This window comes from Primulina tabacum, chromosome 13 (genome assembly GCF_025594145.1).
Source record: "Primulina tabacum isolate GXHZ01 chromosome 13, ASM2559414v2, whole genome shotgun sequence".
Classification (NCBI taxonomy): domain Eukaryota; kingdom Viridiplantae; phylum Streptophyta; class Magnoliopsida; order Lamiales; family Gesneriaceae; genus Primulina; species Primulina tabacum.
The window spans coordinates 24,378,144-24,402,730 of record NC_134562.1 but is presented as its reverse complement, the minus strand read 5'-3'; the positions used below and the strand labels follow the sequence as shown (position 1 = coordinate 24,402,730).

At 37.2% G+C, this 24,587-nt stretch overlaps 2 protein-coding genes and 1 long non-coding RNA gene across 4 annotated transcripts; all 3 read right to left on the bottom strand.

Annotated features, from left to right (window-relative positions):
• Nucleotides 1-9,798: 9,798 nt before the first annotated feature.
• Nucleotides 9,799-11,960, bottom strand: LOC142521934 (uncharacterized). Its single transcript, XM_075625107.1, has 5 exons — nucleotides 11,816-11,960; nucleotides 11,395-11,691; nucleotides 10,917-11,313; nucleotides 10,215-10,821; nucleotides 9,799-10,110 (listed from the first exon to the last, which is right to left on the bottom strand). The coding sequence occupies exons 1-3, from the start codon at nucleotides 11,958-11,960 to the stop codon at nucleotides 11,072-11,074; spliced, it is 684 nt and encodes a 227-aa protein (XP_075481222.1). The 3' UTR covers nucleotides 9,799-10,110; nucleotides 10,215-10,821; nucleotides 10,917-11,071.
• Nucleotides 11,961-12,015: 55 nt separating this feature from the next.
• Nucleotides 12,016-13,284, bottom strand: LOC142522906 (uncharacterized). 2 transcript variants are annotated; one of them, XR_012814546.1, is made up of 4 exons: nucleotides 13,190-13,284; nucleotides 13,024-13,111; nucleotides 12,252-12,941; nucleotides 12,016-12,141 (listed from the first exon to the last, which is right to left on the bottom strand). It is a non-coding gene; the product is annotated as an uncharacterized LOC142522906 (long non-coding RNA). The 2 variants fall into 2 exon arrangements; XR_012814545.1 differs by having other exon boundaries at nucleotides 12,252-13,111.
• Nucleotides 13,285-21,006: 7,722 nt separating this feature from the next.
• On the bottom strand, nucleotides 21,007-22,853 carry LOC142521933 (uncharacterized). Its single transcript, XM_075625106.1, has 2 exons — nucleotides 22,649-22,853; nucleotides 21,007-22,042 (listed from the first exon to the last, which is right to left on the bottom strand). The coding sequence occupies exon 2, from the start codon at nucleotides 22,003-22,005 to the stop codon at nucleotides 21,007-21,009; it is 999 nt and encodes a 332-aa protein (XP_075481221.1). The 5' UTR covers nucleotides 22,006-22,042; nucleotides 22,649-22,853.
• Between the last annotated feature and the right edge of the window lie 1,734 nt (nucleotides 22,854-24,587).

The following is a 24,587-nucleotide window of genomic DNA, read 5'->3' as shown; positions in this document are numbered from 1 at the left end:
TAGCATTTCAGTTATTTCAGTGAGGCCGGACCGGAGTTGGAGTTTTGAGATAGAATTTAAGATTCGAGAAATATTTCCAGAAGTTAATTTAGCTAGCAACCAAGTTCATTTAAGTTAGAAAGGGAGGTTTGAGGATTTAATTTAATTATTTGAGGTGATTAAGAAATGAACTCATTTAAGTTATTAAATTAAGGGGTTAGCTCACTAAAATTATTTAAAGGATTAGTAAGGCTTTCAAGGATTATTAGTTGACTAGACAGTCAACATTTCCCCTTTATTTTATTATGCATTTTTTGGCCACCCTTAGTTGCTAGAAGATTCATTTTCCAACTCATCAACTTTGACCAATTCTTTGCATGTAATTAGTAGGATAATTCTAGGATTTTTGGGAGCACAATTTAATTAATTAATGGACATATCCTAGACTAGAAAACAAGCTAATATTCGGCCACCTCATCCCCAAGTAGACTTGATATCAAACAACAATTCAAATTTCAAAGGAGAGTGGACTTAGTCTTGATTCATTCCTTATATCTTGCACCCTTTCTCCTCACCTTCCTAACCATTTTTCCCCCTCTCTTTTCTTTCGAAATCTGAGTGAAATTTTAAGCTGAGAACCGTGGGAATCCAGTAGGAAAATAAGGCAGAGAAATCGAGAGCAAGAAAGGTAGACAAGAAGCGCTCCACCTCCTCCGTGCCGCGTCGTCGTCGTTTCGTTCGTTTTCTTTCGAAACGAAACCAAGCATGTCTAGATCTCTTTCAAACCTCAATCAAGTCATATTATTAATTATTTTTCAGTGCATGATCAGATTTTATCATTTCGAAAACCGAAATTTTCAGCAAAACAAGAAAGAAAATTCTGCACAGATTTTTATCAACTTCCATGCTTCACGATTGGTATGTTTTGTTTCGATTTCAGGGATGGATCGTTCCAGGGGCTCGAGGCTTCATATAGACATGTACTAGGACATGTTAGGGCCATGATAGATCGTGAGTTTCAGTTCCATACATGCTGGAACGAGCACATGACAGCAACCTCCCCATTAGTGCAGAATGTTGTTCGAAAAATTCAGTTTCTTGTCATGGAGGAAGGATCTGATCTTGGTTGCCCCAAGGGCCTATAGCCATGGTTGGATCACTTCCTAGCATGTCTAAGACGTGACTAAGTTGCCCTTTTGGTGGCTTGGTCCATGGTTCATCGGTTTTTAATAAAAACGTCAAAACGGCCCCTATACCCCTTCGGCTTCTTCATTTGTTCAGCTTTTGGTTCGTTCTTTTGTTGCTTGGTATGGATCTTGGTTGGCCTATGGCCCTTAGCCACGGTTCATATCATGCTCCTAGATGTCTAGATCGTGCCATGGTCAATCAAATGGCCACTGGAATGACGCAAGACATCGATCATAGCATAAACACTACACACGCATTCAAGATGCTCTCGGTTGGACCCTTCGGTTGAGTTTTGGCGTGATGCGGATTGTGGCTGGCCTAGGGCCCTTAGCCATGGTTCAAATCATTCCTTGGGATGTTGGTAAGAGTCTCTGATCGGTGGTTCACGCCCCTAATGGCCTATAGTCTCGAAACCAACGCAAGTCTTGTAGTTGCGCAGCTGCTGGAAATTACAGCAAGTTGCTGTGTCGGTTCAGAGGCTCGTTCGAGTTCTTGGTTGGCTTTTAGCCCATGGCCTTGGACTGGACAGTGCCTCATTGAGTTACGAAGGTCATGTTTTCGACCGTTTGTCATTTGGATCATTTTTGAGGTCGTACGAGAATTTACGGTGCAATGTGCCAAATTGACTCTCGAAAGAGCGTTTCGTGTTTTGGCCTCCATTCCACCTAGATTTCGACCCTATCATTTTAGGAACATTATTTTATGATTTTTCAGCGTATTTTAATCATGACTATACGTCGGTTCAGTGTCGGTTCAGGTTGGCTCGGAGTCATGATTAAATGCGAAGTCATTAGGCGTCATAGTCGCATCTTTTGAACGTAAATTGCATAGTTGGTCAAGTTTAAGCTATTGCATAATTTTCATGGCACAGTTAGGTTGCAGCGAGCCTGGGAATGATCCAATCCAATCCAGTTGGTAAAATTACGAGACATTTTCATTATGTCAGTTAATTATTTTACGTGCATTAAATAGAAAATGATTATTTTTGAGATTTATGCGATATGGCTTGTGGTTCATTCACTATGTGGGAGTGTTATTTTATACGGTCGCCAGTGACCGATCAGTTCAGTATGGTACCACCCGGTCGCCAGTGACCGGCCAGCTCAGTTCAGTTTCAGCCTCCCCGGTAGCCAGTTACCGATCAGTTCAGCTTAGTGCAGTGGCCACAGGCGTAAAACATAATCTCAACAGAAAATTTTACCAGATATTTCAGTACAGGCTCCAAGGAGCAAATATTTTTACAGTGATTTCCAGTTCAATTATGCACGTATTATAATTGCTCAGTACAGATTATTTTCAGTATGCCTCAGGACAGGATATGTTAACTCATGCATATTTTTAATTCAGATTTTTACTCGTTACCTGTGATATATGCATGCTGAGTCTTTAGGCTCACTAGCCTTGATTGTTGTAGGTACTGATGAGGCCAGGGCCGAGGGCGGGGACCAGTGAGCCAGCTTAGGTCGGCAGTAGTGGCACCCGAGGACCTCAGAGCAGCAGTTGTTATTTTTTTCCGCAAACAATTTTATCAGTCGTTGGATATTTTTAAATCGTTGTTGTTGGCAAAACTTTAATTTTCTTCCGCTGCAATATTTTGAAATATTGAACTTGATTCACCAGTGATTTTATGAATGAGGCCATTTAAGTTCTTTTAAAAAGAAAATTTTTAATTTTCCGCAAATTTTCAAGAAAGGAGTTTTAGGCCCTTCACATTCGCAATCTTGATTTTGATGATAAAAAAACTTGTTAATTGTGTTACTAATAATCTACCTTAGTGTGCAGCATCTAGGATCACTCACGAGCTGTTTACATCGCAAACTGAGGACCCAACTGATCGTACAAACTGAATCAGTCTAACCGTTACGTCAATTGAGCAGTCCAGCTGATTGTCCAGTTGTTAGGTGGTTCAGCAGGAGAAGCTCAGAAGCTTGGCCGGCCGAAGGAGTGCTCAACTGATGAAAAACCCAGCTGATCAGTTCAACTGAACAAGAGTGAAATCAGTTCAACTGACGAGTCAACTGATTTCACCAGCCCAACTGAAGATCAGTTCAACTGACCAGTTCGAAGCATCAGTCAGAATCTTTCAGTTATGGATGAAGACAAACTCTTTCAGTGGAGTCCAGCTGTACGTGAAGGTACAAAGCCATTATCCAATCCAATTACAATAATGGACGTTGCATCATAGCATTAAAGACAAAACGTTTCAGAAGGACAGTCGAAAAGTCGAGACATAAAGTCCAAGAAATGAATTCAAGATGCAACAGATACAATAAATGAGTCTCACTGTACGTTCAGTCTTCCTGCCTATATAAAGAGAATATCAGTGAAGACTCAACCATACAAGAAAATATTCCACAAGAAGAAGCAAAAGAAAAAGAACGAGATTCTATGCACAACGCTTCTTCAAGAGAGAAAAGAAAGGGCGCGCATATTGCCCAGAGGGACACTTTAACGTATTATCTGCTTAGTTTAGAAGCCATTTTCCCTCAGTTTGTGAGAACATCCTTGTTCAGTTCTTGCACACAAATTCTCTCAACCACTCAAATACACTCTTGCAAAAAGACGTTAAACTTGTGTATGTAGTCTTTGATACATAGACGTTAAAGAAGTGTTGGCTGGAAGGTGCTGCCTTCAGTCGTAGCTAGGAGTTCAGTTTAGGCAGTAGTGTAAGTTCTAGCTGAGTGGGTTTGTACAAAGAGCTGTATAAATCAAAGTCTTCTAGTGGATCCTACCTGAGGCGGTAGAAGGGGTGACGTAGGAGCAGTTGAAGTCTCCGAACATTCATAAACATATCTTGTTTATTTTATTGATTAACTATTGTTTTCAAACTGTTTGGATCAGTTAGAGTGTCCGTCAGTTCAGTTGTCACAATAACTGAACTGATGAATGCAAAAACTAATCTACCCTTTTTCGGTTATTCAGTTTACACAAGTTAAAACGTTTTCTAATACAACAGTTTTCTTCACGTAGGATTACTTTGAGTTTCTTCCGCTTGGTTTTTAACCAAACTCGATTTAATTCATCGGTGTTAATATTCTTAGAACATGAGCTATTGCAACTCATTGGAGAATATTTTGTTTGAAGCATCCGAAAGATGCTCAACAAACGATCCTTCACAGTGTCTGGCTCATATTATTGGGGAGGCCCTGACGCCGGAAAGCTGTGACTTCCACCAGACATATGATGTGAATTGAGAGGAACTCCCATGACTTCGGTTCATATTTTTGGGGGAACTCATGGCGAACGTTCACTACAATTCAATATTTGATGGGTCGGTTTGACACGTGAAAATAAACGACGTCATATTATTGGGTCCTTATTAAACGTGAGGCAAAACACGGAGAGGTTGCATAGAGATGAAATTGGATTCTACCTTTTAAAAATTATAATTGTCTGATGTTATTCAGGATCATAATTGTCTAACTGGGCTCTATGCACCGACTAAGGAAATGCGATTTCTCTTTTTAATCAGAGGATGGTGGAAATGTCAAAATAGTGGGAGAGAAATTTATAAAATAAAATCCATATTTTATATCTGAAAATTATTTTAAAATAATCAGCAACAATTATTCTATTTTCATATTAGTATATTTACAATTTCGTCACCTAATCCATTTCTATCATTGACAAGCTAACCAAATCTAATTTTTAAGACTGGCTGGAAAATTGTTATAAAATCGGAGAAAATGACATACGCACTAATGTTAGTCTTGATTAACTGACAATGTATGCAAGATGGTGGGACCATAGTATATAAGCTAAAGTGTAATATGCTCGCTTCTATGTAAAATGAACTGTAGAGACATTTTGCGGAGATGTTGAATGCTGCTTACATTCAAATACACATGCAAGAATTGCATGTTGCATGAATATTAAACTCGTACAATGATGCACACCACTTTCAATGAGTCCATAACTACACGCATGCAAGATGGGGCTCTGGCCCATGAACATGGTGTACGTATGATTGGACCTATTGAGAAAGTGGTGGGCTTCGAATAGGTGATTCCTAATGAGTTACTTCATAAAATCAATTTGTTGTCATTCTCTTCCTCATTTGACGAGTTTATAGTGAACTTCAATTTTGAATAAGATAGATAATATCTTTGAAGAGCTAGTCAAAATGCTTATGACTTATGAAGCCACCATAAAACAGCAAGATGCTAATTTCCAGTGGACTTCTTGTCAGGGACGGAAAAATGGCCCAAAAGGTAAGGGAAAGAAACGTTATGCCAATTAAAAAGAAAAATAAACCCAATAAGAGGCAAGATCCGAAGTACACTTAAAGGGCCTACAAAGCTTGATAAGTCAAAACATATTAGTTTCACTGCAAGAAGTCCGGACATAAGAAGTTATCTGCACCAGAAATTTTCTGAAAATGATAAGTGAATGTCCAAGTAAACATGATTTCCACAACAAACAAAAGAAATTTAGATGATCCAAATCCCGCACAAATATGGCACGCTAGACTAGGTCACATTTCCCAAAGAATGATGCACAAACTAGTGGGAGAAGGCATGTTTGAATTGTCAGACATAAATTCTCTACCTACTTGTGAGTCCTGTCTGAAAGGAAAAATGACCAAGACTCCCTTTAAGGGAAATGTGGAACGTGCACATGGTCCACTGTATTTGATCCACACAGACGTTTGTGGCCCGCTAACTGTCAGCACAAAATATGGACAATCCTACTTCATTACTTTTACTAATGACTATTCGAGGTATGGGTATGTCTATTTGATGAGACATAAATATGAAGTTTTTGAAAACTTGAAAAAATTCGGATCAAAAGTAGAAAAACAATTATAAAGAAGTATTAAGACATTTCGATCTGATAGAAGTGCAGAATATTTAAGTACTGAATTCTTGGATTATCTAAAAGAGAATGTGATTCTCTCACAATGTACTCCACCAGCGACACCACAATTGAATGAGTGTTTCTAAATGTCATAATCGAACTTTGATGGACATGGTTCGATCTATGATGGGATTCACTGAACTTCCTACATCGTTTTAGGGCTTTGTGTTTGAAACTGCGACAATGTTGTTGAATAATGTTCATACAAAAGCAGTGGATAAAACACCATATGAGATATGGATGGGAAAAACTCCCAAATATTCTTACTTAAGAATATGAGGATGTCCTGCTTACGTAAAGCAGACAATGGGAGACAAATTGGATAGTCGATCCATTTTTTGCTACTTTGTAGGATATCAAAAGAATTCTGTTGGATATCGTTTCTATCATCCCAATGAAGCAAAAGTGTTTGTTTCAAGAAATATGACCTTCCTAGAGAAAGAGTTTCTATTAGATAGAAAAGGTGTGATGATAGAACTTGAAGAAATTCAAGACACTCCCTCAACTGTAGAAGTTGAACCTAATCCCCAACAACCAGTAGTTGAAGTGCACACACATAGAAGGTCTGATAGGATTATTAGACCACCTGCTAGATATACGCTTCTTCATGAACAAGGCCATGATGAGCCTTGTGTTGGATGTGATCCAATGAACTCCGAAAAAACAATATCTGATACTGATATATCCAAATGGCTCCAAGCCATATAGTCTGAGATGGACTCTATGTATTAAAAACAAGTTTGGACATTAGTGGATCCACTTGGGGGAATCGTTCCCATAGGATGCAAATGAATTTACAAAAGAAAGCTTGGGGCGAATGGGAATGTATTGATCTTCAAAGCAAGACTGGTTGCAAAAAGTAATACTCAAAGGCAAGGAATTGACTATGAGGAAACTTTTTCACCAGTAGCTATGTTTAAGTCCATTAGAATACTATTGGCCAAAACAACATGATATGACTATGACATATGACAAATGGATGTAAAGACTGCATTCCTCAATGGAGACATTAAAGAAGATATTTATATGTCTCAACATGAGGGATACACATGAGTATGAAGTGAGCATAAGGTATGCAAACTTCAGATATCAATATATGGTCTCAAGCAGTTGTCTAGAAGTTGGAACCTCAGATTTGACAACACTGTCAAGGAATTTGGTTTTGCCAAGAATCCTGAGGAACCATGTGTGCATATGAAAGTTAGTGGGAGTGTAGTGACATTCCTAGTACTTTATGTTGATGATATCCTATTCATTGGGAATGATGTAGGATTACTGCGATCAACTAAATTATGGTTAGCAAGTAAATTCTCCATGAAAGACGTGAGTGAAGCATCCTATGTATTGAGAAAACAAATCTATAGAGATAGATCAAAGAGGATGTTGGGGCTCACCCAAGCGACTTATATCGATATTATTCTAAAGAGATGATACTTAACAATGTGTCATGGTGTTACTCTATCTAATGCAATGTGCCCCAAGACTGATGGAGAGATAGAGATGATGACGCATATTCCATATGCGTCAGCCATGGTATTATCATGTATGGTATGATATTAACACGCCCTGATGTTGCTTACGCTCTGAGTGTTACAAGCAGATATCAGGCGAACCTTGGTCCTATGTAATGGAAAGTTGTAAAAGATATTCTTAAGTACCTAAGGAGGATTAAAAACTTGTTCATGGTCTATGGGGGTGGAGAATTAAAATTGAAAGACTACACTGATTCTAGCTTCCAAAGTGACGTAAATGATTCGAAATCGACCTCTGGTTTTGTATTCATGCTCAATTGTGCGGTTGTCTCTTGGAAGAGTTCCAAGCAAGACACCATTGCAGATTCCACCACTGAAGCTGAATATATTCACTACAAGAAAATTGATCTATAGTGATGGGAAATGTCGTCATTAAATGTCCAAAACCCGTCGTAAATTAATTTTAGTGATGGTAAATTTCCCATCATATACCTTAGATACTGCCCCTAGGAATAAGTAATTAATGACGGTAATGAGATCCCGTCATTATTGTTATAACATATTTAGTGATGATATTATACCGTCATTAAAATGAATATAAATGACGAAAATTTTTGTCATTATACTACCATTTGCCTCTCAGTAAATAATATTTTGATGACAACACATCTCCTCATTATATCATTATTTACCCCTCACTATAAGTTATTTTATTGATGAAATTCACTATAATTATTAGTTATTAGCCCCTCACTAAAAATCTATTTAACTATGAAATTACCTTTCATTAAAAAATATTTTTAATTTTGATGAAATTTATAATAATTATTTGATATGAATTTGTCATTATATTAATGATAACATTAGTAATAAAATATGAAATATGGAACAAGTAATTTTTTTGAACAAAATATTTTATATAAACAACTGCATCCATATCTATTCATATATTCAAAATTTACAAAATTGAAATTTTTTCCAAAACATGAGTTCCATTTTGATAGATACTTGAAGTATTTCCTAATATCTACTCCTTGGAGTACAAAAAATTTGAGGACCATAAATGGTGATCACTTAGTAGTTGTTTCAAAATATCATATATTAATTTCCTAATCAATGCTTGAATTCTTCTTTGAAGCACGACATCAGATTAAGGCAGCATGTCATCTGTAAAACATAAATAGAAAAAATCAATTAAAATAAAGATGTAATTCAAACATAAAGTAAGAGTGAAAACTTTGTTGTTGTCGAAGTTTGTAAACTAAACATCCTGAAAACAATGATATATTATGTCAAGCACATGTGAAGTTAATTTTTAAATAATTTAAAAATAAATTCTATATACATGTCAACACAAAATCGCAAATTCCACACAAAAAAAACCTCATATCAATGGTATTAATCTCATACAAAAAGTGAGGTCCAGAAAAATATGGAGATAGACCAAACACATGAAGCCTCGAATATTGATGTTAAACAAGTGCTCAATTTTTATTAAGAAATTTTTTAGAAGCCCTAAACACAATTTCCAGTTGCTTAAATGATTCCTTGATTCCAACTCTTCACCACATCAATCCTCAACTAAAAACCCATATAAAAGACAAAGCGATGTTGCCTCATAAGAAGTTGGATGCACTAAAATGGATCAAAATGGCTACAAGAAAACAGAGAGGTACACAAAGGGGCATTATATCATGGGGAGAAACTCAAGTCCATTTGTCCCTAACAATCTGCTTCATTATTATCTAACCTTGATTTTGGGTAATTTACTAGAAATGTATGCCAGGTTAAAGGGGCATTATATCATGGGGAGACGCCTAATACACACAACTAGCAAACTCCCAAAAAAGAATAAATGCAGAATAATGTATAAACCTGAACTTAAAATATTTGTAGTAAAAATTAAGGTAGCACAACACACCGTCACTAAACATTGTCGGGTGCATCTGAAGTTGCTTGGTTTTCATTCTCGATTTTGGTTAATCTACTTTCAATTCCATCCATGCGCCTCTTAAGGTTCTTATTTTCTTCTTCTTTCTCATGGAGCTTAGCCTCAAGATTTTTTATATAAGCAGCTTGTGAACAATTAAAATGTTTTCTTTTCATTCCACCTCCAAAACCAAAGACATGACTATGGCACTGTGGTCCAAAACACTTTTCAACAACCTCAATATGTGAGAGTGATGCATTAGATTGAACAGTCTTCACAATCTTATCATACAAAGATCCATCACTCATGTCATTTAAATAAATGATAAACAACAAATTTAGGTTAAATATTAAGTAGTGATATTTACATATTTTTTTTGCGCTTCTGGCTCAACAAGCTTTCTATTTTTATGTCGAGTCTCATAGAAATTTTTTGCAATATCAGATGGGTTATTATCCTTGCCTCCCTGAAAGATATATAAAAGGCAAATGTTTGCAATATATATATATATATATATATATATATATATATGTTAATTAAGCAAAAATATCATAAAAAATAAACATAAGAATTAATATAGATGTTTGTGACCATTTCATATATCAGTTGTCTGTGCGGCTTGCTTCCAGTTCGATGAGGCATTACTCTATTTACCCGATTATTAGAATTCTTGTTAATGGTTTTCTACATAAATCACAAACCAAAATTACAATCATCAGTTCCACGAGTGCAATTTAACTGCAAAATGAAGATATTTCTTATTAAACTTTGAACCAGTATTATTATACCTGAAACTCATCAGTTAAGAACTTATTAGTTACAAGCCAGTCCCATTCTTTAGCATTAAACCCGTGCGGCACATTTTTTAAAACTTCAGCTTTAGTTTTGCAAGGTCTCACATAATCAACGTTCAAGGATGACCTCCATGCTGTCGACAAATCACCCATATGCTCCAAAGTATGCTCAAGATATAATTCTATACGAGGACTAAAAAAGCATTCCTGCAACATAATCATAATACAGCAATAGCAATTACATATTATCTCTATTTTGATGGGTTGATTTACCAAAAGTTAAAATATATTAGAATGTGTTATTATCTCTATGCTAACAGTAAATTCACCTGAAATTAATAATATAATTTACTTACCTTCACCGAACCCCACATGTATTGCTTGTCTAATTAGGTCAACTCTTTCCATGTTTTCACTTGTATAGGGCAAATATGCTTGTCGCGCACGATTTTACCCAAGTTTCTCGACCAATATCTGTGATTTTTACCCACTGCACGATTGTTGTAGAATTCGATATCCATCTTTTCTCCACTTTTTAAAGCTGCAATTTTCTTATTCTTATTTTTTCCTCTAACCTTTCTCGCCTTTTGAGTTGCTGAATCTATTCAATGAATTGAAGTATAATTGTATCAACATTTTAATTTGAAATCAATAGAAAATGCATAATACGCTATATTTCAAATATATTATACTTACCAACAACATATTTGTCTGTAACAGCATAGCTCGATTCACCACTTTCACCATCTTTAGTCATAGGAGTAAATTTAGCAACAAGATAATGACCAACAACCACAATTGGTATTCGAAAATCCTAAAGAAATCATATAATTACACTAATAAATTACGGTTCATGGAACATTTAATATTATTTTAGCCAAAGAACTTGCCTTGTTGATCGTACATTCACTGATAGATTGCAAGCCAGTCTTGATATCAAAGTTCTTCGAAATAGTTATGAACCATTGATCTGTACTAGCTTGTTCACTTCCATTTACCACATCCCCCCGTACTATGACTTTCTCATTTGTCTTATAATCACCCAATATTCTAGTATCTCTCACTTTTGGAACTCTTGGGATTGGGATATAATCTATACAAATTTAAAGAAAATAAATCAATGATAAAGAAAAACAAGAAAAACTCAAAATAAATAACTATTTATTAGCTCTACCAGATGTTTGATTGTCTTCAGGCAGTTTGAAGAGCAATGGTTGGGAAGTTTCATCCACATCAACATAAATGTCTATGTTCTCCACGTATTCATGTTCGTTCAACATAGCCAATAAATCTTTATCATTTCTCAAAGTCTTACCATCCCCATCCGTGACTTTTAAACCAACAGAATATATGTCAATGAACTTTTTACATATGTTCAAGATTTCTAAGAAAGAACTATCGTCTGTAAAATCTCTTTCTTTCCATTCTTCTTCCCCAAAATGCACAATAAGAGTATGGGCTGAAATTCCACCTTTTATAAGGAAAAAAACGTTTTACAATTATATCAATATCTTTTCACTTAAAAATAGAGGGAGCGACCTAAAAAATTGAAAGATTTATAAATTACAATGTCTACATAAAGTTTAGAGGTTTACCGATTCTTCGTTGATTGCCGATGTATTGAGCTTCTTGCTCTTTAACCTGTAGCCTTTGAATTCTCCCTATGATCTTGTGGGCAGATGCACTTCTTGCAAAACAACAAATCAGATAATTGAAGTATGAAATAATTATATCAACCATTGAAATTCTATATTAAAAAAATAAATCTACGCTATCAGTTTAGAAAAAAATTACCAGTAGAATCTCCAACAGGCCTCGTTTTATGTCCATATCCACGCTCCTTGGTCAATTTACCAGGTGCTAAAAAATTTACAGGCTTTCGGATGTTGCCTACACTACTTTTTGCAAGCATTGGTTTCATCTGTTAATATAAGCAATGTAACAGATTAGTACAAACAGTAAAAACATGAAAATGAACCAGAATGAATAAACATAAAAAGGCAACTAATAAACATGATAAGTTGGAAATACTTCTTCAAATTGGAATTCGCTTTCTCTTTCTTTTGTTTGTTGGTAAGTCAGCTACTAGCGGCTCCAAATCTATTCTTCTCCAAATGTTTTGACCATCTACATCAAAGGAAGTTCGGCCACCACAATCAAAATTGAAATATTCAGTATGTTGATATGCTTCATCGAAATCATCTGCATTATTGCTCTCGTCCTCTATTGGTTGTGGCATCTCATATAGATCCCGAGGTTGTGTCTTAACAACAACATGCCAACCTTTATTGATGTTGTCTATGGCATAAAACACTTGTGAAGCTTGATTGACCAGAATAAAGGGTTCGTTTGTTTTCAAAATACGATGGCAATTAATTCTAGTGAATCCATATTCATCTACTTTGGCTCCTTTCTCATTATCTTGCACATCGAACCATCTACATCGAAATAAAACCACTTGTTTTCCGTCAAGATACTGCAGTTCAAGAATCTCTGTCAACACTCCATAATAGTCAACATAATTCTTCTCACTACCTATATCACTGATTACACACACCCCATAATTTTGTGTTCTACATCCTTTGTCAGAGCTTCAATCCGAAACCTATATCCATTGACAACATAACCATTGAAGCATGTAACATACATTGAAGGACTATAGCACAACAATAGCATGTCATCATATTTACCGTGTTGGTCTTGCATTTTCATTTTTTCAACCTACAAATAAATTACAATGTAAATAACTCGAACAAATAATCTTGTTCAACACAAAGTAATTTATAACAATAGAATCACTTACTTGTTGTTTAAACCAACCAATAAAATTGATATTCCATTCGTCATCCGATAGTTGTGGTGTATTATTTTTCTCATTTTTAGAGTACTCTCTGCGTTACAACATTAATGAGAAATGCATATATATAAAAAGAAAAGAGAAATGGTTGTTTCGAGGTATTTGAACTTACTCGAGGAAAGGTTGTACTTCATCGCAATTCTTTAAAATATAGATATGAGCTTTCTCCCATGCATCATAATCGAGAATACGACTTATACCAGCTCCCTAATGCTCGTCCACATTGTGAAAATATGGATATTTCACCTTTAATTTATGAAGGCCACTGTCATAGTTTCGCTCAAGTCTACTGAATTTTGACTCAATGTTTTTCAAGTATCTTGAACAAAGAGTCATACACTCCTTTGCTATATTGCTCTCTCCTATTGAGCCTTCCGGATGAGTCGTGTTTTGAATAAGTTGTTTTAACTCATACAACATACGCTCAATAGGGTACATCCATCGATATTGTACAGGTCCACCAATTATAGCATCCTTAGCCAAATGAACAGGCAAATGCACCATCACATCAAAAAACGAAGGGAGAGAAACTTGTTCCAACTTGCAAAGAGTAATCGGAATTTGGGATTCAATCTTTTGTAACTCACATACCTTCAATTTTTTAGCACCCAAACTAGTAAAGAACAAAGACAACTCAATAAGTGGTTCACACACTGCTTTAGAGAGGAGGCCACGTATCCCAAGAGGAAGTAGATGTTGTAAAAGGACATGAAAATCATGACTTTTCGAACCTGAGATTTTATGTTCTTTCATGTTAACACTTTGAGAAATATTAGATGAAAACCCATCTGAAACTCTTAATTGCTTAAAAAATAAGCAAAACAAGTGCTTCTCCTCTGTAGATAAAGTGTAGGATGCAATGGGCAACTCAAGTTTATCCCCTTTACGAATTGGATGCAAATCTGGTCTAATTTTCAGAGCTTCCAAATCAAGACGAGCTTGGACATTGTCCTTAGTCTTCCCCTTCGTATTCATAATTGTCTTGACTATATTCTCACACATGTTCTTTTCAATGTGCATCGCATCCAGATTGTGTCTTAACAAAAGAGAACTCCAATACGGAAGTTAAAAAAAAATACGTTTCTTATTCCAATTATCACCTCTGTTTTCATGTGATATTTTCAACTTTCTTTTAACATCTTTAGTTAAGATGATTCCTTCAAGGTCATTCACTTGAGCAAGCACATCAGCACCTGAAAGTGAAAGTGGCGGTGGTCTTACCTCTTTAGTTCCATCAAATGAACTTTTATTTTTTTTCCATTTGTGGTTGCTATGAAGATAACGTCGATGACCCTAACGTTGCTTTTTACCCTTAGCTAACCTCATCGAACAAGTAACTTTGTTACAACAAGGACATGCCATCTTACCTTTGGTACTCCAACCAGACAGGTTCCCATATGCTGGAAAATCATTGATTGTCCACAATAAAGATGCATGCAATTTAAAATTTTGGCGAGTTGAAGCATCAAATGTTTTCATGCCCAGTTCCCACAACTCCTTCAACTCTTCTATCAAAGGTTTAAGATAGACATCAATAGCATCTCCTAGACCCTCAGGACCTGGTATGAGACTTGAAAAAATAAAATTAGATTCTTTCATGCACATCCATGGAGGCAAATTGGATGGAATGAGTATTACCGGCCAAATGTGTATGATTTTTTTGAATGAGTAAATGGTTGGAAACCATCACTAGTGATCGAGCAAAACTTGCACTGTGGTATCCTCAATAAAAATATGGTTTTATATGCTCGAAAATTAATCACAAGTGCACGATGTCAAGTAAGGCTACGTTTGTTTGGAGGATAAAATTATGAAATGATTAAGAGAGAAATGATAAAAAGAATGATTGAAGTAGATAATGGTAAAATAATATTATGTTTGGTATGATTATTAAAAATGAGATAAATAATAATCTTACGATGAATTGACAAAATTTACCTTCCACTTTTGCGGCGGTGGTCGGCCGACGGTGTGACTGCCGGCCGGAGGCGGCGGTGGCGATGGCTACGGCAGGAGGAGGGGGTGGTCGGCAGCAGCGGCGGCTGTCGGCGGCGACGTCGGGGGACGGCTGGCGGGGGTCGGAGGGGGTGATGGGCGTTGGGAGGCGGCGATGGTAGGCGGCCGGCGGAGTCGACGGCATGAGGCGACGTCTAGCGATGGTCGGCGGCGTCCGGGGACCATCGACGGCCGGCGGTGGTCGGCGGCGGGCGACGGGAGTCGATCGACGGCGGGGGTGATCGGTGGGCGGTCAGTGGTGGTGAGTTTGGATTTAGGAGAATGGTAAAATTGAAAAAATCGGATGGATTAAGAGTAGGATAAATAATCCTAGGAGGTGAGGAGTGATTATTTTATCCCAGTTAATATAACCTAATCATTCATAGGAGGGATTGACTTGGTTAAATAAAAATCGTACCAAACAAGGGATAAGGTGGGTTAGAAATTCATAAACCCATCTTATCACCCCTACCAAACACTGCCTAATAGTATAATGTACGTGAGTAGGAGTATGGTTCTACTGAATACTGTATTTTATAATTATTATTTTCAGTTATCAAATCTTTAGCAACGAAATTGGATTGATTGTTTATTACTACTATGCTCAAATAAACATGCAAATAAAAAGATTCAGGAATTAAATAATGATATATGATATCTAGAATGGTTGATTAAAATTCAATGAGAAGTGATTTTGTTGGGAATTTCAGTTCACCTATCCCTCGTTAATTTATTAATTTGTTCTATAAGGATTTATACTTCCGACATGATTTCCTATTCGATTGAACACGCCCTCTCGAGCTATGCCAAACTAACTCTACTCAATGAAGTAATTAAATGTCTTTAATTATTTATCAAGAGTGAATCACATATCGATCTATGAAATCTCCTAGTTTTCACCCTACCAGACTATAAATATCGGCATGTATCCAATTTCATATGTCTATGTAAATTGTAGATCCACAAACTATGCTACTCGTTCCTACCACAAGCTATTTTCTCGAACTCACTCACAATATAAAACGTTGTTAAAGTCAACTATGCTCTAACAGCACAATGAAAAACAGTAACACAATCAATAATAAACCAACAATTGAAATATGAATTAACTAATCGGAGTTCGGTTAGGATCCCCTTAAATCCCAACAAATATTTAGTTTAGTTACTCGAATTCATAGTAAAAATAAACACAACCATGTTTAAAAGATAAAAATTAAATTAGAAATACTAGATTTGACGAAAAACGCAATGAAGATGCCCGAAAATCTTCGAATCTTCAATCCAAGCGCGAAATCCTTTCCAAGGCTTCGGTGGCTTCTAAATGAATCTCTGAATTTCGTACCTAGGTTTTCTCCTATAGCCATCCACCTTCCAAATTGAATAAAATCTAAATAAGAAACTTTTCTATTTTAATTCGCGCTAGGGCGGTCAAGTTTCCCCGCCCCAGTGCGTGATCTACTTTACTACTGGTGTCTTCCACAGCCTCTCGCGCTGGACCGCCCTAGCGCGAGGTCTTCTGTTCTTTTTTCTTCAGCCTCTCGAACTTGACCGCCCTAGCGCGAGGTCTTCTGCTTGGTACTCATTTCTTTTGCGGCACTCGTGCTAGGGCGGTCAAAGCGCGACATCTTCTGTCCCCAGCCTTCTCTTCCAATTGATTTTTCTCCATATTTTTGCACATTAACATACTTAAGTTAGCGGTGATCAAATGCAATAAAATAAGAAGAAATAGACAGAATGTAGACTCCTAATAACCTAGAACGATGCAAACTACGTCTCACACATTGTATGAAAACACAGTAAATAATACCTCTATCAACCCCCTCATACTAACCTTTTGCTTGCCCTCAAGCAAAATAGGTTACAGACAACAACCAAAACATGAACCAAGCCACAAAGTGAAAATACTAAAAACAACTAAACTGATGGCGAAACAACAACTTGGCATCTTATGCCTCAACATGTTTTTTGAACTACAGCCAATTAGTCAACTCACAGCATCTATTAACACCCACTTTCTAAAGCACCTTATAGCATTTTGATTTGACCAGAAAATGTGGTCGTGTGTGTGTGTTATAGGTTTCACCAACACGTGATTCAGATAGTTTCATTCGCGAATCATGCAAGTCACCAAATCAATAGTTCAACGCAAGTTTCTCTATCCTGAGTTCTGTTTCTGTTCGTGACCAACCAGTAAACACACAGCGGCAAAGTTTTATAGTTGTCCAACAAGAATTAGGGAGTCAATATCCATAACTGTTTCAAACGGTTCAAAAAGATGGGGAGTACACTGATCATTTTCATTATGCACTTGTCAGCTTTTTTATCTGATATTCCTCAACGCCTTACATCTCCATCTTTTTAGCCTCGGGATAGGATTTCATCCCTTTTTGGCTCCCCCACACCTTACATCCCTTTTTTTCTTTTTCTTTTTTCTTTTGTTTTTTTCTTTTATAATTTTTTTTATTGCATAATTTTTTCATGTATACTCCCTGGGCTTTGAATATAAGGTATGTTCATTTATTTGGCCAAGGGGCGACTTTTGAGGTTCGATGCACGATTGGATGAAGATTATTCCATGGGGATTAAGGTTGTCTACTCGAGTGTATGCCACTGGTTTGTCAAGATTGTCAACAGAAATTAATTCAAGTTCTAATCGCATCTCATGTTTTTCTAGTTTCCCCGCAGATTGTTAAATTCAACTGTCATTTACATTACTGCCAAAACCCACTATGTGTGCAAATACAAATTCACCATTTGCCGGGGGATTCATAATGAGTGACAAGACTAAGCAACATGCAGTTCATCGAACCTAAATTCATCATTGGCTACCAATTCACGTGTTGCACCATCAACTGATACACATGTATGAAACAACTAAATGACCCCCTCATACTAAGAGTGTGCCATGTCCCCATTGCACAAAGAAAACAAACCGAAACACATAAGAGAACATATGAATGCAGAACATAGGCACAAATGCAAAATAAATGAAAGAAGAAAACAACAATAAGAACCAAAAATAGAATGCAGTAGCAAAGAAAAAAAAATGAAATAAAAGAAGGGGAAACAGTGAACTCCCCTGATCACAGCTCATATTCCTCGTCCTCGGGTGGTACCACGCCAAGCTCCTGATCGTCGGCCTGTGGATAAGCATACTGGAATGGGAATGGAGGCGGGAACGCCGGTGGTGGTGGGTAACCGGCGGTGTCGAAGCCCATGTGAGACGCCATCCCACGTACTAGAGACTCCATCGATGCCATGTGTGCGCTGTTGACAGTGTTATACTGATCTTGAAGGACCGCAAATGTACATAACTCGTCAACCTTATCAATAATGGACCGTCGGCGGGGCTGTGGGGGTAGTGGTGGGTGGTTGGCGGCTGCCTCCTCCTCAGGTACCTCTGGGAAGTCGATAGCACGCTTGCCTCTCTTTGTCTTCACCCACGAGTCGTCAATGGGCTATATTGGTTGTAGCCATTCGTCCTCCACATTAACAACTACCCCGGCTTGCAAACACAACTCGGTAATAATAGTAGGAAAGAATAGGGTGATGCTCGAGCTGTGTATGGACTGCTGTATCTGAGAAAAGATCACTCGGCCCACATTAATGGGAATACCCTCCATTAGTGCGTACACCAGGATGGCACGGTCTTTTTGGACGTCACTGGTATGTGACACTGGCATCAATCGTTTTGATAGTAATGCATACCACATCGCGGGCTTGAACAACAAATATTTTTCCAGAAAACAACTCGGAGTCTTCCACCTAGCCCCCGGGTAACATATAGATTGCAAAATGACTTCGAAATTCGGATTGGTGATTAACGCCTCTAAATTAGACTCATCAACTACAGGGGTAGCCAATAATGCATTTAGTGTGGTTGTGTCAAAAGGGACTAGCCTACCCCGTACCATAGCCACTCCATCAGTCCTATCGACGGCGTTGGCGTAGAATTCACGCACAAGCGGAACCACCGCGGCCTTAGGTGGAGCACAAAAAGATTCTCATCCCCGGTTCGCAATAGCATGCATCAAACCTAAGGATCTAGAGGATAATTCAAGCCCCCGCTCCGGAATGAGGTGCCTATTAACTTTGGCATGTTCATATCTATGTCGGGCTTTCTCATTGACAAATTTATCTCGAGTACCAAACGATGAGGAGGAAGAGGCGTGTGTTACCTTTGATTTCTTTGGGGCCATGTATGAATGTGGGTGTGGAGAGAAGCCAAGGTCAATCCGCGTAGCTGTCCAGAATTTGAATGAAGAACAGAGTCACCGGCAGTTTGAGTGCTCTGAAAGTGGAAGAACTCGAGTACCTGCAAATCAAGAGGGAGAAATTGAAGGTGATGGGTGGATTTATCAAAATATTTGGTGTGGGGGAGAGAATTGGGGCGCGCAGAATGAAAAAGGGAAGGGGAGGGGGCGTTTTTATAACGCGGCGTGCTGGGGCGGTCAAGTTTGGCCGCCCTAGCACACTGCGTATTGGTGAAAATCAAAAGGGCTCACGCTAGGGCGGTCAAGCGCGGTACCCACTGTCCCAACGTGCAAAGGAGTCGTGTTGGGGCGGTCAAGTTTGACCGCCCTAGCGCGACCGCCTCGGGTTTTTGCAAATATTTTTTTAAATAATAAAATAACAAAATCGAATTAAGTGCAAGATAAAGAGAAGAGAGGTAGTTCTCAATTTATAGTCGAGAGCTAGACTGTCGGTCAGTTTCAGTTCGGATTGTCTTGGAACCGGGTGATTCCAAGTTGTGGCTTAACTGTGCCACCCATGTAGTGCTTCAGTCGCTGGGCATTGACCGTAAATGTCCCGTCCTTTCCATCTTGCAATTCTATAGCTCCCGATAGGTAAACTTTATAAATCACGAATAGACCAGACCATCGCGACTTCAAATTTTCCGGGAAACAATCGCAACCGGGAGTTGTAGAGTAGGACATTTTTGCCTTCTTTGAATTCTCTTTTGATGATCCGCCTATCCTGAGCCCTATTTGTCTTTTCCTTGTATGACAGTGCGAGATGTGTATCCAATTTCATATGTCTATGTAAACAATAGATCCACGAACTATGCTACTCGTTCCTATCACAAGCTATTCTCTCGAACTCACTCACAATATAAAACGTTGTTAAAGTCAGCTACTATCTAACAACACAATGAAAAATAGTAACACAATCAAGAATAAACCAACAATTGAAATATGAATTAAATAAATCAGAGTTCGGGGTAGGATCCCCTTAAATCCCAACAAATATTTAGTTTAGCTACTCAAATTCATAGTAAAAATAAACATAACCATGTTTAAAAGATAAAAACTAAATTAGAAATAATAGATTTGACGAAAAACGCAAAGACGATGCCCTGAAATCTTCGAATCTTCAATCCAAGCGCGAAATCCTCTCCAAGGCTTCGGTGGCTGCTGAATGAATCTCTGAATTTCGTGACTATGTTTTATCCTATAGCCATCCACCTTCCAAATTGAATAAAATCCAAATAAGAAACTTTCCTATTTTAATTCGCGCTAGGGCGGTCAAGTTTCCCCGCCCCAGCGCGCAATCTACTGTACTACTGGAGTCTCCGCAGCCTCTCGCACTGGGGCGGTCAAGTTTGACCGCCCTAGCGCGAGGTCTTCTGTTCTTTTTTCTTCAGCCTCTCACGTTTGACCGCCCTAGCACGAGGTCTTCTGCTTGGTACTCATTTCTTTTGCGGCACTCGCGCTGGGGCGGTCAAGTTTGACCGCCCTAGCGCGACATCTTCTGTCCCCAGCCTTCTCTTCCAATTGATTTTTCTCCATTTTTCTGCACATTAACATACTTAAGTGAGCGGTGATCAAATGCAATAAAATAAGAAGAAATAGACAGAATGTAGACTCCTAATAACCTAGAACGATGCAAACTACGGCTCAAAAAATGTATTAAAACACGTAAATATTACCTCTATCAACTAGCAAGACCAAGTCGTACATTTCGAGGTTGAACGGAAAAATCTTTATGCAGATCATCGAACGACTTCCATGCCATAGAATCAGTTGGATGTCTCATCAGTCCATCATCTTCTCTCTTTTCATGATGCCATCTCTTAAAAGAAGCAGTCTTTTTAGACATGAATAACCGTTGCAGCCTTGGCTTTAAAGGAAAGTAACGCAAGGTCCTCACTGCTAATTTCTTACCATTGTCTCGAACTTTGGTTTCCTCGGTATGACTATTTTCTTTCCATCTAGAAGCACCACATATTTTGCATATTTTAGACTCAACTTCTTCCTTCCAATACATCATACAAGCATTTATACACACATCTATTTTTTGATAAGAGAGACCAAGATCTTTAATAATTTTTTTGGAATCAAAATAGGATTCTGGAAAATTTGAACCGATTGGGAGTATTTGTTTCAACAGTTGTAGAAACATATCAAATGATTCATTACTCCATCGACCAATACTCTTAATGTGTAATAGCTTGACAAGCACAGATAATTTTGAGATGTCACTACCTGGATAAGTTGTTTGCTCAGATTCCTTTAACAATCTGTAAAATTTCTTTGCTTCATCATTCGGTTCCTCTCCATGTGTATTCTCATTTGATGAACCAATTTCTGATCCACTTCTATAAAAACCATCCATGTTAGGATACAAATCCCATAAAATTTCATCACAATCACTTCCTTCCGATTCTTCATCATCAGATGAAGACTCACCAAGCCTTTCACCAAGGAGATACCAAGTTGTATAATTTGGCATTATTCCATTCACATTTAGATGCATTTCAACCACTTCACGGGATCCATAATCAGTGTTATTACACTTGACACATGGACATCGAATATTATTCTCTTCACTTGTCTTTTTACAAGCATAATTCAAAAAAATTTCAACCCCAACTTTGTATTTTTCATTGAATCGATCATTGAAAAAACTCATCAATTCCTTACTAGGTGCCATTTTCCTTTTACGAGTACGAATTCTTGCTCAAAAGAATCTGCAACATAATTATAAGCAACACAACAAAAAGATATGTTTTGTGATGCTAAAAAATGATAGTTTTAGCTCACTATTATCATAATACAGCTTCCAATTATTCTATCAGTGGGGCTTCGAGTTGAGTCACTTCCAATTATGCTATAATATATCATTTGAACTGAAATAAATATTATCTAATCTAATTAAATGCACCGACAGCCACTGGAAGGACGGACCACTAAGCCCCATAAGAGTAAATATTAGTTGAGTTACTTCCACTCGAAGAAAACATATTTAATTTCCAGTCTGTATGGGTGATAATAAAAACGAAGACAACGTGTTTGTGTAACATAAAAACAAAGAAAACGAAAATTGAAACAGATGATACATTAAAACTCAGATGTATGGGTTTCATAATTCCTTGGTTAATCCATCATTTAAACTCATATGAAAAAAATTAAAGCAGAAATTTTTTAGCTTGAGGTAATTTATTTACCCATTCATGATTTAAGCTTATTAAGATGAGGGAAAAGGCCAGCAACTAGATAATTTGTAATGTGCAAAAAAATTTCCAATCGATGTTTGATTGGGAGAGGTAAGTTTAAGATTCAGAATGAGCGCAAACCTCTCTTGGAGAAACGCGATGGCGGAGTTCAAATCGAGGTTTGATTGGGAGAGGTAAGTTTGCACGTTTTCCCCTTCTCCTGGAGAAACGCCGCCGCCAGAATTCGCCTTCTCTCAGTCGCACCAAGAATGAGAGATCACCAAGAATGAGAGATAATCCATGCATAATCCGCCTGGTACAACAGAGACGAGATAAAAATTGAAGTCGGAGGGTATACACGAATTGAAGGTGAGAAATATATTTGTATGTGGGGGTAAAAGATATTTTTATTTTTTTAATAATGAAAAATAAAAATGCATTTGTTGGGATATTTGGTGGGAATATATGGCGCCTAAAATATGTAGGTAATTATGAGAGGAAAATTTTTTTTATTCACATAATGACGAGATTAGTTATCCATAGCTACAAAATTAAGAATTTGTCTCTAATAATTTAACTTTTTAACAATATTTTTTTACCCTCATAAAAACTTGAAAAATTATGTTTTTAGTGACCCATTTTTCATACACTCATTAAGTTTTGGTCATTATAAATCAGTTTTTTTTGTAGTGATTGCTGCATCTGCTGCAGCCAAAGAGGCAGTTTGGATGAGGAATTTCGTCCAAAAGTTGGACGTTATTGTTAATTTAGTTGATCCAGTCCCGGTGTACTGCGACAACACTGGTGCTGTTAAACAAAAAAAGGAACCAAGGTCTAATCAGCGATCCAAACATATATTGAGGAAATTTCATATCATCCGGGAGATTGTGGGAAGAGGAGATATATCAGTCGAAAGATTCATCTCTACAAATAACGTTGCCGATCCACTTACAAAGCCCTTGCCAGGACATTTATTTTAAAAGCGTCGCGAAGCAGTAGGATTAAAGTTTATGGGTAGTTGGTTCTAGGGAAAGTGGGAGATTGTTAGAGTAGATGCCCGACAAGCCAACGGTTTGCTAAGGAATTTATTGACTCAAGTTAAATAAGAATAAAGGCCGCTTGAGCTTTAGACTAGCATCTGTGATGTTGTGTAACGTGTTCATGGTAAGGGCATAGAGATGTCCAATCATGCAAATGGGTAATTGACCGACGATTTCGGTTCGGAATAAATCTAGCAAGCCGACTAGTTCAAGTAATAATATTTGGAGATGAGTCCATGTATCGTACCCACTGATATTGATGTTTAAATACTAGAATATGAATTATTTTTCCTAATTTAGGCTAATAAAATTCAAATGAGGGGAGATAAATTAATTAAAACTAAATTAAACACTTTAAATAAATTAAAGCAAAAAAATCAAAATTATTAAATTAGACGAAACTTCAAATTATTTAGAAACGACTAAGGCGCACAACGGAACCGAGACAACTTATAATCTACATGTCAAATTCATATTCAATAAATTAATTATTTAATTCACGACGGAATTTCCAAAATTATTTATTAAACGATTTCTCGAATTAATAAACCTAATTAAATCTAACTGTCCAATTATTCCTAACTGAATTCAATTAGATTCAACCGCATTATATCGCTGAGAAATTCCAGTTTTTCAACCTAAAGTCGCACACTGAAACCAAATACTATTTCTAGTCGTTTTAACCATGTGTTGATTGATGTATGAAGCAAATATTAATCTATCGTCTTCCGGTTTTATATTAACCAACAAATATTCTATTTAATTGGCCAGATTAAAAGAACATGTGATAAATGACATCAATCAATGAATAAAATAAATAGTCGACTTGAATCAAACTTAAAACATCAAAAATAATCTGTCCCGGCCCTATCGTGGCCTTAGTCTATAAAAATTTACTACATAAATTTAAAATAAAAGTGCAAATCCCTGTTTAAATTCAATAAAGAAAACATAATTAAGAAAGAATGAAAAGAATTTTCAATGATTTGTAGCGTGTGTGAGTAATTCCTCCTGCTTCTGCCTTCAATTTTCCTCCCTTA

What these genes read in the sequence shown, in the direction of transcription:
- LOC142521934 (XM_075625107.1), bottom strand. Translation starts at nt 11,960, where the DNA reads ATGGTTGATATAATTATTTCATACTTCAATTATCTGATTTGTTGTTTT. An exon ending in CGGCAATCAACGAAGAATCG is followed by an intron (nt 11,692 to 11,815) that starts GTAAACCTCTAA and finishes TCCTTATAAAAG; the next exon opens with GTGGAATTTCAGCCCATACT. An exon ending in TGAAGACAATCAAACATCTG is followed by an intron (nt 11,314 to 11,394) that starts GTAGAGCTAATA and finishes AAATTTGTATAG; the next exon opens with ATTATATCCCAATCCCAAGA.
- LOC142521933 (XM_075625106.1), bottom strand. Translation starts at nt 22,005, where the DNA reads ATGGCACCTAGTAAGGAATTGATGAGTTTTTTCAATGATCGATTCAAT.